The 15,517-nt window shown below is 39.3% G+C and overlaps 1 protein-coding gene and 1 pseudogene across 1 annotated transcript in view; one reads left to right on the top strand and one right to left on the bottom strand.

The window, feature by feature from the left end:
* EXT1 (exostosin glycosyltransferase 1) overlaps positions 1 to 15,517 on the bottom strand; it is a 309,265-nt gene that overhangs the window by 17,952 nt on the left and 275,796 nt on the right. The window contains exons 5-7 of the mRNA XM_020889053.2: positions 7,876 to 8,008; positions 4,020 to 4,138; positions 2,469 to 2,564 (exon numbers count right to left, since the gene is read on the bottom strand). Coding sequence (XP_020744712.1) covers positions 2,469 to 2,564; positions 4,020 to 4,138; positions 7,876 to 8,008 — 348 coding nt within the window. The remainder of the gene's footprint in view (positions 1 to 2,468; positions 2,565 to 4,019; positions 4,139 to 7,875; positions 8,009 to 15,517) is intronic.
* On the top strand, positions 13,871 to 14,367 carry LOC110134499 (10 kDa heat shock protein, mitochondrial pseudogene; annotated as a pseudogene).

Raw genomic sequence — 15,517 nt, 5'->3', positions numbered from 1 at the left:
GGTAGAGAGTCAGACATGACTTGGTGGCTGAACAACAACAACAAATTTCTTCACCATGGATACGAGCTATAAGAAAGCAGAAGCTTGAGAAAAGAGAACTCATCTCTGGCTGCCACAAACAGAAGACATTTCAAAGAGGAGGCAGCATGGGCTTAAAGAATATATGGAAATTTCGATAACACAGATGAAGAGTTGAAGGAGGGATGGTCAAGACCTACAGCAAATGGGAAAGACCACTGGTAAAGGTGGGCAGGGATACAGTGCAGTAAACTGTGAATGATCAAATCTGTAAAGAGAAGGCAATGGGAGAGGAGTCTAGGAGGGCCAGCAAAGGCCAGACTGTACACAGCCTCTGATGTTAACTGAAAACATTAGCAAAAGGAGTCCCTTAAGGGCTATGAGATGATTAAGAAGATCATTCTGTTCTAGGCAAAATGAGCTGGAGAATGGAATCAGGGGCCGAGCCAGGCAGCCAGCCCTCCTGAGAGTCTCTGATGGAGACCTCAAAGCAAAAGTAAGGTGGCAATGTCTTTTCTAAGATCAATGCGAGGAAGAACCACTACTTTCATTGACACAACTAATTCAGATTAATCAGCTCAGTGATGCATTGATTAGCTCATGCATCACCACCACCAACTTGTCTTCATCCTCATGATTTCCAGAAAGATTACTATTGCCAGGTCCTGAATTCTTTTACTCCTAATATCTAGCTATGCACGTGGTAGGTATTATTATTTCCATTTTGTGGATGAGGAAACTGAGGCTCAGAGAAGGAAAGTACAGACAGGGTCATATATCTCCTAAAGAGTTAGTATTAAGACCCAGAATTCCCTGACTCAAAAGCCTATGGCTGTCACAGTGGAAAATAGTATGGCAGTTCCTCAAAAAACTAAAAATGGGGTTGCCATATGATCCAGCAATCCCACTTCTAGGCATATACTCAGGCAAAACTATAATTCAAAAGATATATGCACACCTATGTTCATAGCAGTACTATTCAGAACAGCCAAGACATGGAAACAAACTAAATGTCTATCAACAGATGAGGAGATAAAGAAGATGTGGTACATATATACAATGGAATATTACTCAGTCATTAAAATGAATGAAGTAATGCCATTTGCATGCAGCAACGTTGATGAACCTAGAGAATATCATACTAAGCAAAGTCAGAAAGAGAAGATAAATACCATATGATATCACTTAACTGTGGAATCTAAAATACAATGCAAATGAACTTATCTACAAAACAGAAACAGACAAAGATATAGAGAACAGACTTGTAGATGCCCAGAGGTTGGGGGGCAGTGGGAGAGGGAAAGATTGAAGAGTTTGGGATTAGCAGATGCAAGCTATTATAAACAGGATAAATAGGTTGGATAAACAACAAGGTCCTACTGCATAGCACTAGGAACTATACTCAATATCCTGTGATAAACCATAATGGAAAAGAATATGAAAAAGAATGTGTGTGTGTGTGTGTGTGTGTGTGTGTGTGTGACTGAGTCATTTTGCTATACAACAGAAATTAAACAACACTGTAAATCAACTATGTGTGCTGTACTTAGTCACTCAGTCGTGTCTGACTCTCTGTGACTCCATGGACTACAGCCCGCCAGGCTCCTCTGTCCATGGGATTCTCCAGGCAAGAATACTGGAGTGGGTTGCCATGCCCTCCTCCAGGGGATCTTCCCAACTCAGTGATCCAACTGAGGTCTCCCTCATTGCAGGCAAATTCTTTACCAACTGAGCCACCAGGGAAGCCCAGATCAACTATACTTTAAACAACTTGGTGCTCTGTGATGACCGAGAGGGATGGGAGGGAGACTCAAGACGGAGGGGATATATGTATACTTACAGCTGATTCATGTTGTATGGCAGAGGCCAATACAACTTGAAAAGCAATTATCCTCCAATTAAAAATAAATTAAAAAATAGGGTGGAGAGGGAGGTGGGAGGGGGGACCGGGATGGGGAATACATGTAAATCCATGGCTAATTCATTTCAATGTATGATAAAAACCACTGCAATGTTGTAAAGTAATTAGCCTCCAACAAATAAAAATAAATGGAAGAAAAAAAAAAATAAGTTAAAAAAAAAATAAAATAAAATAAAAAAAAATATATAACTAATAAGGACCTATGTATAGCACAGGGAATAGTACTCAACACTCTCTAATGACCTACATGGGAAAAGAATCTAAAAACGTGCCTATACGCATAACTGACTCACTTTGCCACACAGCAGGAAGTAACACAATTGTAAATCATCTATACTTCAACAACAACAACAAGTCCATGGCTGTCAAAGTGGAGGACAGTCAGAGACAGGCATAGTTTTGGGAAAGTCGTCCAGGGCCAGCACCTCCCAGGAGCAGGAGGAAGACGACAAAGGGCAGCACCTAGGTGCCCCATTGCAGAAATGAAGATTCCATGCTGATTCCACAGTGAAGTCCCCTCGGGTCCTACCTTGCTTTCTCCTTCAATGACAATAACAGGCACGGAAGTGGCAGGCCAGCGGTGTTTGGCTGGAAGGGGCTTGTCACAATTCCATAGAACTATGATCTGAAAGGGATAAGGGGTCATCAGACGGCTTGGTAAGGCTGGGTTTACACAGGCTTCCAACCCAACTTTTCTTCTTAAAGATAGAAAGAGAGAGAAAGAGAGAAGATGGTGTTCTCAGCAAGGCAGAGAGGCAGACCTCAAAACTGAATTTAAAGTGACTCCACTTCATTCTGTACACCAGAAACTAACATAACACTGTAAAACAACTATACTCCAAAAAATAATTTTTTTTAGTGCGTCTACTCCCACACAACCCTCAGAACCCCATCACTCTTACAACCAGAGAGAGGGGATAAGAAGGGTAACCTAATAAAACTTACGTCAAGTGGGTAGGAGAAGGCTGGGGAGGAAAGAAGGCATGGCAGGGTTGTTGGCTTTTAAAAAAGTGGTTTTCTAAATTCTGGTGTCTTATGATGACGAGGAAGATAACAGCCTTGATCAAACTAAAGAAAAATGCACATTGAACATCTGCTATGAACTTGCACTACAGCAGGCAATGTGGGAGAAAGAAGAGAATTCAAGATGTGACTGGCGTGAGCTCGTGTTTTGGATTCTCGAGGATGGCAGCTTATTTCCTGCGACCTTATTATTGCCAATAAGTATGTTTAGCCCCCAAAGGCAGACTTCAACGTGACTCCATTCTTTTCTCATATGTAAACCTTCTCGTGTAATTTACAATTCAGAAAAACCACTGTTAAGTGTAGGAGAGCAATGCTAATTTGGAAAACACTGTTACCATAGATATCATCTTCTGCTCCCAATTTTATAATTAGTCACGGCGGCTGTGAAAGAAAAGTTGACGCCTCCTGACGCCAACGAGTCAGTTTCTGCTGTTGAAGCTTAGTTTTCTGGGTCTTTTCAGGGGCCTTTCCGAAGTTCGTTTTTCACTCTGACACTTAAAGATGAAATAATGAGTGTATGTATTCTTTAAAGAGTGTGTTGGGGGACTTCCCTGGTGATCCAGTGGTTAAGACTCCTCACTTCCACTGCAGGGAACCTGGGTTCGATCCCTGGCCAGAAAACTAAGATTCCACATGCCATGGAGCATGGCCACAAAGTTAAAAAAAAAAAAAAAAAAAGAAATAATGCCACTTGCAGCAACATGAATGGACCTAGAGATTATCATACTAAGCGAAGAAAGTCAGAAAGAAAGACAAATACTCAACCATATCCGGTACTACTTATATGTGGAATCTTAAAAAAAAAAAAAAAAAAAGTGTTGGTATATATTTCACTTTACCCCAGAGCAAAGATCTCTTTGTAACCTACCCATTACCGGTACCAGGTTTCACTTCCAAGAACCTCTAAGCTGATGAAAAGGCATGACAAATGGACGGGGAGCAAGGGGGCAGGACGTGAGATGAGTCAGTGTGTAGCAGGGAAGGAGTGGGGGTCTCTGGTCCACCAAGCGGCAGGGAGCAGGCGCTGGGTCAACCCTCCCGCCTCCCCACTCACCTGGGCACAGTACTGGGACTTGGCTGCAGCCACGAGGAGTTTCAACACTGGCTGGGACTGAGAGACCAGGGGGGTCACCGCGTGGATGACTGCAGTGAATTTGGAGGGGGGCTTTAAACCTGAAAGAGCAAGGGCAGAGCAAGCTAATGAAGCAACTGAAAAACAAGACTTCGAAAATTATTCCTCTCTGCTCCATCGCCTCACCCCAGAGCTAATGTTCCCTTCTAGCATATTTTTCCTCTGCCTCTTATGTCTTGATAGAACAAAAACAAGGTGAAAAGCTGCTAGTGAACTGCTGCCTGAGTTTAGAGACCTGGATAATTTACAGTTCAAGGCCCATTTCCAGATTTTTCCTTTGATGGCCTTTTCCTTCCTCCCTCGGGGATACATCTTTGATCTCCCTTCTGCTTTTTAGGCACCCAGAGTCTAATTATACACACTCACATAACATTACTCACCACACTCTTTATTCAAGAAAGGGTATAACTCTAGTTACTTACATCCTAGGCTGGATTTAGTAAATGTGCTCTCTCTCCCAGGGTATTGCATATATCTTATTCTTAATGATGTAGTTAAAGGGCATTTAGGTTGCTTCCATGTCTTGGCTATTGTAAATAGTGCTGCCATGAATGCTGGGGTGCATGTATCTTTTTGAATTATGGTTTTCTCCAGATATATGCCCAGGAATAAGATTGCTGGGTCACAATGGTAGCTCTATTTTTTTATTTTTTAAGGGACATGCATACTGTTCTCCATAGTGGCTGCACCAGTTTACATTCCCACCAACAGGGTAAGAGGATTCCCTTTTCTCCATACCCTCTCCAGCATTTACTGTTTGCAGATTTTTTTGATGATGGCCATTCTGACTGGTGTGAGGTGATACCTCACTGTAGTTTTGATCTGCACTTCTCTAATAACTGGCGGTGTTGAGCATCTTTTCAAGTGCTTTATGGCCATCTATATGTCTTCTTTGGAGAAAGGATTATTTAGATCTCCTGCCCACTTTTTGATTGGGTTGTTTTTTTCTTTGATATTGAGCTGCATGAGCTGTTTGTATATTTTGGAGATGAATCTCTTGTTGGTTGCTGGCTTTGCAAATATTTTCTCCTATGCTGCCATTTTGAAGGGTTTTTGCCTGATCACTAGTTTTTCAGATAATAACCGGCAGGTGGTCAAGGTTAAAAGGCCAACATCCAGAGCCTAAGTGTCTAGGTCTGAAGCCCAGTTCCATCACTGAGTGGTGTTGGGATCATTACTTAACCCTCTGTGTTTCCACAGCAGGGAAATGGGACTGATGGCAACAGCGACAGACTTACAGGGTTGTTAGGAGAACGAATTTAAATGAGTTAATGCATACAGAGCATTTAGAACAGGACCTGCAAACACCAAGCTCAGCATGAGCTCACCACCATCATCACCATCACTGTCACCGTCATCATTATTTTGGGGTGGAAGCTGCTCTACTCCCAAGAAATCTCTTCCTTATGTAGCGGGGAAACACAGCTGAGAGGAAAAGCACATGGTTCAGACCTCTGCCAACTGTGTGCTCTGAAGCCCAAGGTGGAAAGGTATCATACACATGCAAAATAACAACTGCCACCAAAGAGAAAACAGTGAGATGGCTTCTTCTCCAAATGAGTTTTTTCATGAGAACTCACTGAGAAACAGGAGCCAGGTTAAAAGCCTCCTAAAACTTCATTAGTGGGGACATATGTACACCTATAGCTAATTAAAGTTGATGTATGGCAGAAATTAAACTAATAAAGCAATCATCGTTCAATTAAAAAAAAGAATAAAAAAAGAAAAGCAGACTAAGAAACATTAATACTATGGGAAAGCTCTTATTAGACTATTAGAATAAGCAGTATTTATCAATGATTGAACAGCTTTTATCTTGGAGGGGAGGGGTCCTGCTGCCAATAAACTTGCTTAACATTTAAAACAAAAAGAATAAATGTGAAATCCAAATTTCATCATGAATTATAATAAAAATAGCAAATTAAATTTTAAAAAACTTCATTAGTATAGACCCACTAATTTCACATTTTAGCAATTTAAATATGAACAAGACAGTGAAAGGACACTGAAATTAAACTTTGAGAGTGACTGACAAAGGTAAGAATTAGAATGTATATTGCAAAGAATTATATGGATCTTTTGCAGAGAAAATTACATCATCTGACTAGTATTTCAGTTTCACATCGAAAGAAACTAGTTTCCCCACTAGTGAAATACACATTTAAGGCTTTGCCAAGAAAGAAGAATAAATATGATGTAGGGGGTTCCCTTAACAGTAAGAACAAGTCACTGCTTTTAGACTTTCCTGTAATGGTTTAAGAAGCAACACAACACACTTCTAACGTGCTAACTCGACTAACTCCACACAAAAATCTGAAGTCTTTTTGCCAATCAACTTGAAGGATGCTTGATTATCCCAAGGTTTCTCAAATTTGGAACTGTGATTGAGGGGAAATGTCCAAGATGTTACCAACATTAGAGCAAGCAGGGCTCCAAATATGCTGCTGCTGCTGCTGCTAGGTCGCTTCAGTCGTGTCCAACTCTGTGCGACCCCATAGACGGCAGCCCACTAGGCTGCCCCGTCCCTGGGATTCTCCAGGCAAGAACACTGGAGTGGGTTGCCATTTCCTTCTCCAGGGCATGAAAGTGAAAAGTGAAAGGGAAGTCACTCAGTCGTGTCCAACTCTTAGCGACCCCGTGGACTGCAGCCTACCAGGCTCCTCCGTCCATCCAAATACTGGGGCAGCCTAAAAGTTTGTTCAGGATTTTCCACAAGATGGTGCAGAAAAACCCAAATGAACTTTTTGGCCAGCCCAATACATAAATGTCTGTGGCGATAACGGGGCAGCCTTCTGTAAAGCTTCATCTCTCTGCCTGTTTCCTTTTCCTTATTACGACCAGCCTAAAAGTTGCCTGGAGACGGAAATGGCAAGCCACTCCAACATTCTTGAATGGAAAATTCCATAGACAGATGACCCTGGTGGGACACAGTCCATGAGTTCGCAAAGAGCAGGACACGACTGAGCACAAAAGCTGCTTGAGAGCAGAGCTTATACCTCCTTTGACTCTTTATTCCTATCACCTAGCACTGCATTAACACAGCACAGAAGAGGAGCATAATAAATATGGAATGAAATGAATAAGTTTGTCCTCTGTCCTATATTCTTAAATCTCTTCCCTTTCCCTTTATTAGTTTGGTTTTTCTTTGATCTGAGACAGAGAAGTTAGGATCGTGGAGAAAAAAAAATGTAGGAAGAGGTCTCTTAGATTCATTTTATACATGATAAGACTCAAAATTATAGCAAGCTCATTGTCATGTTGGGGTTTCCCTGGTGGCTCAGGCAGTAAAAAATCCACCTGCAATGCAGGAGACCCAGGTTTGATCCTTGGGTTGGGAAGATTCCCCTGCAGAAAGAAATGGCAAAACACTCCAGTATTCTGGTCTGGAGAATTCCATGGACAGAGGAGCCTGGCAGGCTACAGTCCATGGGGTCGTAAAAGAGTAGGACATGACTGAGCAACTTTCACTTAGATTACTTAGACTGTCATGTTCAGAATGATCTGTAATGTGGGGAGCCTTCTTAAAAAGCAATGACTCTACTAAATGTAAAGAACAGCAGCTCAGATCAGGAATGAGTTTTTCACTTTGCAAGGCTCTGCTGGATTTATAATTCATGACCTTGATAAACCATTTAGGACAGGGCTTTAGAAAGCAGTCTCCAACACACAGTGTTAAAAAGACACTGCACTGCGATGGAATAAAAAAATCGAGGGACTTGAGTTCCGGATAGCATTTAGAGGGTAAACCAGAATAGCTCCGGGGAAGGCATTCACTTACCTAAATTAGCATAGTAGTAAGGGAAATCTCCCAGATAAGACGAATACTGTGGTAGGACGAACAATCCCCCAGGATGTTTGTTCCATATTAAACTGTTACGTGATATGTGCTTGAATATTCTGTCCTGAATAATCTAGAAAAAAAACATTGGCATATGGTGAGGAGGAGACTCTGATGATATCTGATGAGGAACACGTTAAGTCCAAATTTGAGGGCTGATGCCAGTAAAAGTACTGGGTCTACCCCCACCCTCCATTCTCCAATGATAAAAATGTCTGGGATACGTAGAACATGACTGTTGGAAGAGAAGGAGAGAGAGAAAGGAAAGAGATGGTTAATCCAATTGTCTAATTATACTTCAGTTTCACCATAAATTCTATCTTGTCTTTCTATTGTTAAGTTTCTGCTCCTTTCAAAGTAGAGTGTGTAGAAGAGTTGTTTTCCTTAATGGCTGATCTTCCAGATCCCCAACATGAAGATCTGGTCTCAGTGCACAGAGATGTCCATGTAGAGATTGAGCTGGGAGCATCTTGAAGGCATGCACATTCTATAAGCAGCTGAGGTTTTGATCTGTTCCTTTAATTCAGGAGGCAGGTTTATTTGTTTGACATAGTTTCATTGCCCTTTCAAATTCAATTGTAGGACTTCGGGGTACTAGTTAGCTGCAGTTTTTCTATCTTTAATCTCCGCAAGTAGTGAGTTAACTAACAATTGCTCAAAACAACCTAGATAATAGGACAAAATCCATGGCATATGAAGACTAATAATAGCCAAGCTAGTTCATTAGTTTCTTTGGACTTGAAGACCTTGCAGATCATTAAATTCTACATTTAGAGTCAAACATTCTCCCATCCTGAATCATTTGTCAGATGAATGTGATTAGTCTACTTTATAGATTTCGCTCTGTGACTTTCAAACTCTTGTAATTATACCATCTACTCATTAAGATATGATTTGGCAAATAATTAACTTGATATAGAATTTCAAGTTTTCAGCAATTTTTTGTGTGTGTGTGCTTAAAAAAAAGAAAAAGCCTAGTATATATCTCTAGAGATTTAAGACCAAAATCATCATTTTCCAGGTCCCCATTTAACGCAATGTGATTTAAGTACAGACCATTTTAAATGGAACTGTATTATTTGCTAAGGTTATTACCACCCTCATCTCATCCCACATGGTGACTAGACAAGTAATAAAGTGAGCTACATTTATCTTCGCAAACCTTATTTATATTTCTTATAAATTTATATAAGAACTTATATTTCTTATTTATATTTCTTGTTTATATTTCTTAATAAGAGAGAAGAAAGGAAGTAAGGAGGAAATTTAGAACTCAAATATCTTAGTTCAAAATGATTTCTGCAGTTTCTCTTTTCCTTAGATCAAGACTTCTTGTTTTATATGACTTGGCAGAGGTTTCAAATTTGGGGAAGATTTTAGAAACTTCACTCAAACGTTAATGTTTGTTCTTTGTGGTGCAACAGAGATATGTTAAAATGCTGTTGTCTAGGCATTAATTATTAGAAAATTGTCATGTTGTGAAGAGTTTTTACATGGTTTGCAATTCCACTTTGTACACCATTTATTCCAGTTTTTAAATATTTGTACTTTCGTATTCTACTGTCTACTTATTTTCCTTTATAGGTTTTCATTCAATCCTTTTTTTTTTTTTTTTTTTTTTGCTTTCCAAATTTATACACCTTCAAACATGTGGTCACTTAAATTCTGGATATCAAGACACAGAGCACATTGATAGAAGACTGTGTCATAAATCCGACCTACATACAAGTGACATAGAACTCAGAGATGTCACAAATTGAATCCCCATTCACTTTGGGTCTCTGGATGGTATGATTCTCAATGCCGAGTCTTCCTGGTTCAGTATCACAACACTGCCATTTTTTTAAATTTAGGGATATGATAAGTCATAGTACTCTTTTGAAATACCAAAAAGCACTTTATACTCTCTTCAAACAGATCGTGATCGGGCAATATCAAAAAAGGTAGAAGAGCAATAACAAATGTTGAATATAATCCAGGTCAAGCAATTTGCCACCTTTCTCACTTACTATCCTCATATGTAATAAGCAGTAAAATATCACATTAATTACAACAACCTCCAGAATCTGTTAGGAATAGTTGCCTAAGTGTTCATACTTATGACTTGACTTTATTTTTTTCTTTGCCTTAAAACAATCTCATTCCTGTGTTCATTATCTAAGCATGGATTTTTCCCATTTTTACACAACTATACTACCATAGGTATTACATATTACAGATCTTTCCATATTATTAATAGTATTTAAGGTTTACTTATCCTAAATGACCAAAAATAATGCAATTATTTCCATGCAAATCAGTGAACATATCTATGAGCTAAAACTTGCCACATTTAGGACTGATGCCTTAAGATTTCGTCAAAGGGTATGAACACTTTAAAATCTGTTCATATGTATTGCCAACTGTCTTTCTGAAAGGTTGATATCAACTTGGCTTATCAAAAGTTTGACAGAGTACAGATCTTATTTTACCAAATAGAAAGGTCACTTCGTCTCTCTCCTAATGCCTAAGTCTCCCTAATGCTACATTGGATAGTTTCCTGGATCCTTGGTACTCACTCTTAATTGCTGTGGACAAAGACATCATATTTAAAGGTTGGATACTACAAAGAAAATCAAAACACACAATCACAAAAAATTTACACAATTTTTTTCCCCTTATAAAAGGCCCCACATGGTACCTTCAATAAGGACAGTATTTCTTATTAATGTGAATTCAAAGGGAAGAATGACAGGCGCCTTATTTTTCATTTTTATGTGCCATTTATTTTTAAAATAATGGACTACTGGTTACAGGTTACAGTCATTCTAGGTGACCCTGACTCGGTCTTTTGACAAACACAGTGTTGCCTAATACATGCAGGGCTGCCATATGCCACCTTGCTCCAAACTAAAGCAATCTTCTGTCTATTCTCTCACTGATTTTAAATTCTCATTCTACAGCAGCATCAGCAATACTATGGTCTGAAAGCGTATGGTTAGAGACGTGAAGAGAGAAATGGAGACTCCTTCATAGAACTTCACTTTAAATTGTGCTTTCCAAGCTACCATCAGCTGTTCTCATGTGTTATGACAATTTCACGCCCTTTTCTTTTGCTCAGTCTGTTTCCGACTGAGTCCTAGGGTTCAGCCCTTAGAGCCAAGTTACTGTCGTACAATATTCTGACAAATAATGGAATCCGTGAACATTATTTTTTGCAGCATTTTATCACTGTCCCTATCCTTACTTCTCAATCTGCACCAAAAAACGAGCTCCAAAGAGCCTAGCTCTTACTAAATAGCTCCTTGATTCTAAGGTGCAGAATTTGGAAATTTCAATCAGACTGGAAATACTAGCCAAATCCCAAGCAGGACAGAGTGCAACACAGTCAGGCATACGCACAACTTGACCCTGGTGTTAGAGAGAAGGACGAAGCATCCTGTTTCCAATTTTATCTAAGCACTACTACAACTCTTAAGGCTCATAATCTCCAAAGAGCAAGTAATTCCCTTCCCGTGACCCAGAATACAGCACGGAAGCAAGAAAGAGCCAAGTGTAGAACATCCCCTTTGCAAGAGACCTTCAAATCTATGCTATCCAAGGGTAACGTTGAATAATCCTCAGACAGCAGGCACTCCAGCAGGGACTGAAGAATTCACATTATCCAAGTTCTAAGCCAAGTAGGAATTTTTGATTTGTGATAGTTAAATCGTTCTTATGAACATGTTGGCTGTTTATCTGTGTATGTGGATGGCATTTTCTGCTATTTTTCTCTGCTTTTCTGTTTACATTGGATCAGGGGTAATCTGAGCTCTGATTTAAAAAGGGAAACTGGATGTTATCTCTCGTGCAATTCAGTTGAGAGGTCAAACTGTTATGATCCAATTTTGGAACTATATGAGGAGATTTTGACAGTTGCTATAAATTTGAATGAAGTATATGGTTTGTAGTGTTTTAAAAACAACTGTGTTTTCTCTAAAGAACTGCCTGGCTCAGATCCAAGGAGAAGTAGGCCTTTCCAGGCACAGAGATGAAAACAGCTTGGCTTAAGATCCTATGCTGATGAATATAACATATCCAACTGCTATTATAGGATAATTGAGCACTGCTAAGTTAGCAGGCAAGAGACCAGAGCTATGCAATAAACCATACACAAAAGAAACGCAATTAATGAAATACAATCTTTCATCTGGCAAATTAGCAAAGTTGTACGTGTGTGTTTTAATTATGATCCTGAAGGTTGATAAGGTTACAGTGAGAGAGGGGCATCCCCAGATGGCTTGTGGGAATCTAGATGGATATAACCTTTCTGAAGAGTAATTTAGCAATACATATCATGAGCCTTAGTCATGCCTGGACGCTTGGCTTGAGTAATCCTATTTCAAGGACTCCATTCTAAAGAGATAATCTAAGATACATGTGGATAGTCATTGATTGCATAAAGGGCTATCTCTATCTAAAAAAAAAAAAAAAAGAATGAATGAATTAGAGACAACAGTAATAGTCAACAATAGCAGGTCAGTTAATAAATAGAGGCTCACCAAGAGATGAAATACAGGGTGAAGAAATGAAAACACGGGGTCTCGGTGTATAGCCAAAGATGCATAAAAGTGGCATTTGGAAACACTGAGGAAAGAGTAACTTAAGAACTATATTGTGGGAACACCCTAGTGGTCCACTGCTTAGGACTCCATGCTCTCACTGACAAGGGCCTGGGTTCAATCCCTGGTCTGGGAACCAAGATCCCATAAGCTGTGTGGTATGGCCAAGAAAAAAAAAAAAATCAAATAAAAATTTAAAAAAGAATTGTATTGGGACAACTACAGAACAATTGGTCAGAAAAAAAAAAAAGTCAGGTTTAGGTTTTCCAACATAGATCACATACAAAGTAAATTGGATTTAAAAAAATTAATTGACTGTACTCCAGGACAAAATACAAAGCTTTAAAAAAAGTGTGTGGATGCATGCTAAGTTGCTTTAGTCATGTCCAACTCTCTGCGACCCTATGGACCACAGCCTGCCAGGCTCCTCTCTCCATGCGATTCTCCAGGCAAGAATACTGAAGTAGGTTGCCATTTCCTCCTCTAGGGGAATCTTCCTAACCCAGGGATTGAACCCACATCTCTTACATCTCCAGCACTGGCAAGCAGGTTCTTTACCACTAGTGTCTCCTGGGAAGCCCCAATATGAAAGTAAATACTAGAAAACATGTGTGTGTAGGTTGTACATAAATAAAATTATGAGTCAAAAAGTCCTTTCTAAATAGTAGCAAATGGAAAAGGCACAAGTGGAAAGACTTCCCAATCATAAACAAAATAGAAAGGCATACTACAAATTAGGGGGAAATATTTGTAAGAAAAGAATCAAAGGGTTAATATTTTTTGTATAATAAGTTCTTAAAAATTAATGAGAAAATTTTGTGGCCATTTCTATTTCTTTCTTTGTGAGCTGCCTGAGCAAGAAATACATGAAAAATCTTTCTTACTGAAATCTTAAGAAAGTAATGATTTATCAGTTTGAAGGACATAATGTTCAATATGGTGAAGGTGAAAAAAATAAAAATAATTAAAATAAGTTCTCTCATATAAGCTGAAGGGAATATAAATTAGTTAATTCTATTGCAGGAAAATTGACAGTTCATGTAGAAATCTTAGCATTTGGCATATTCTTTGAATCAGGACTTCAAATTCAAGGATTTTATCCTAAGAAAGTAATCTTGAACTTGCATAACAATTTGTCACTGAGGCCATTTGCTTCAAGGATGTGTATAATAATGAAAAACCAGGAACAACTGTAGTAGTCTCAAATGGGGATTAATTAATGGAGTTAAGTGACATAATGAATGGAATATTAGTCATTAAATAACTATAGAAAAGTCTAATGAGATAATCTAAATATATTATTAAGGAGAAAAACAGGTTATAAACTAAGTATAGAAAGACACTTCTTTGACAGTAGGTCTCTCCTTTTGCCTGCGGCGTGAGTGCAGAGTGTGAACTGCGGCAGCCGGAGTCATGGCAGGACAGGCATTTAGAAAGTTTCTTCCCCTCTTTGACCGAGTGTTAGTTGAAAGAAGTGCAGCCGAAACTGTAACCAAAGGAGGCATTATGCTTCCAGAAAAATCACAAGGAAAAGTATTGCAAGCAACAGTGGTAGCTGTTGGATCAGGCTCTAAAGGCAAGGGTGGAGAGATTCAACCAGTTAGTGTGAAAGTTGGAGATAAAGCTCTTCTCCCAGAATATGGAGGCACCAAAGTAGTTCTAGACAACAAGGATTATTTATTTAGAGATGGTGACATTCTTGGGAAATATGTTGACTGAAATAAGTCACTATTGAAACGGCATCACGTGAAGCTGCCCATTCCACTGAAGTTCTGAAATCTTTCATCATGTAAATAATATCCATGTTTCTCTTTTATAATAAACTAAGGATATCCAAAAAAAAAAAGAAAAAGAAAGACACTTCTTTAAATTAAAAATGACAACATATTTATGTATTTGCATAGGAAAAAATGAATATGTATGTGTTTATATATGTGTAATATATATCAATAGTGAATTGTATGGATAGATTATTTTATTTTTGCCCTGTAAGTATTTTCCACTGTTTTTTAAAAGGAACATGCACTTCTTTGATAAAAAGCACTCATTCCAAAAAAAAGAAAAAAGCAGCAACAACAAAAAATTAAAACACAATTCACATTCAACTTTCCTTAAGAAGGTTCTTGGAAGGGTCTTAGATGGAGGGCAAGAGCAAAACCAAACAAATTTACTACATGTTCAAATCTGCTGCTATGAATGCAAGTGAAACTTAATTTTCATTGAGGAGGGTGATTTGGATGAATAAGAGGAATTTGCTTGCAACAAGGAAGCCCTTGGAAGGCATTCTACCCAGTCCCCGTTCATGGGTGGACCTGGGTACTAAATATCTTTTCATTAAGTTCCAGGATGAAATCAGTGCAACCAGAGAGGATACTTTGGTAGAGCCCAGCCCCACGAGAGCAGGAGCCAAGGCCAGGCTTCGGGTAGGTAAGTGTCCCAGGGTGGCTGGGGTATGACCAGCATTGGCTCTGCTACCCGGGATGGCAAGACAGCAGTGATGTGCACAAAACAGGATGACTTCCGTTTTCTTAGTATTCCTCAGAATGATCATACTGCATACTCCCAATGACATTGGCTTCTGGAGCAGTAATCACGTTTCCAAAGAAAATACTTCGAAAGTGAGGCCACGAATGCCCCCACCTCATGTTACAGACACCTCAGAATTACCTTGATGCTGGGCTACACCTGAGAACCTCTGCTCTCCTTCCTGTAATTCATGAGTGCAGATTCTGAAATCTTTTCTCAGCAATTTGTGCTACTTTGGTGTAGCCTCAGGCCATCGCTCTCTGCTCTACTTCCAAAGGTTTTAATCATCCCCATGTTTCCCTTTCCTTTTTTCCTCCTGTCTTAAAAAAAGCAACTTGAAGATGGGCATCCATCTGCCTGGAAGATTTTCTGATTTCATAAAGCTTAACACTTTCTGCACCAGATGAGTGTAATTCTTATTTCCTTAACACATCCTTGAGATAATGAGGGGTGGGTTGCGTATATCGTGAGAATGA

Source organism: Odocoileus virginianus, chromosome 15 (assembly GCF_023699985.2).
Source record: "Odocoileus virginianus isolate 20LAN1187 ecotype Illinois chromosome 15, Ovbor_1.2, whole genome shotgun sequence".
NCBI classification, from domain to species: Eukaryota; Metazoa; Chordata; class Mammalia; order Artiodactyla; family Cervidae; genus Odocoileus; species Odocoileus virginianus.
This window is presented reverse-complemented; position numbering and strand designations above follow the sequence as displayed.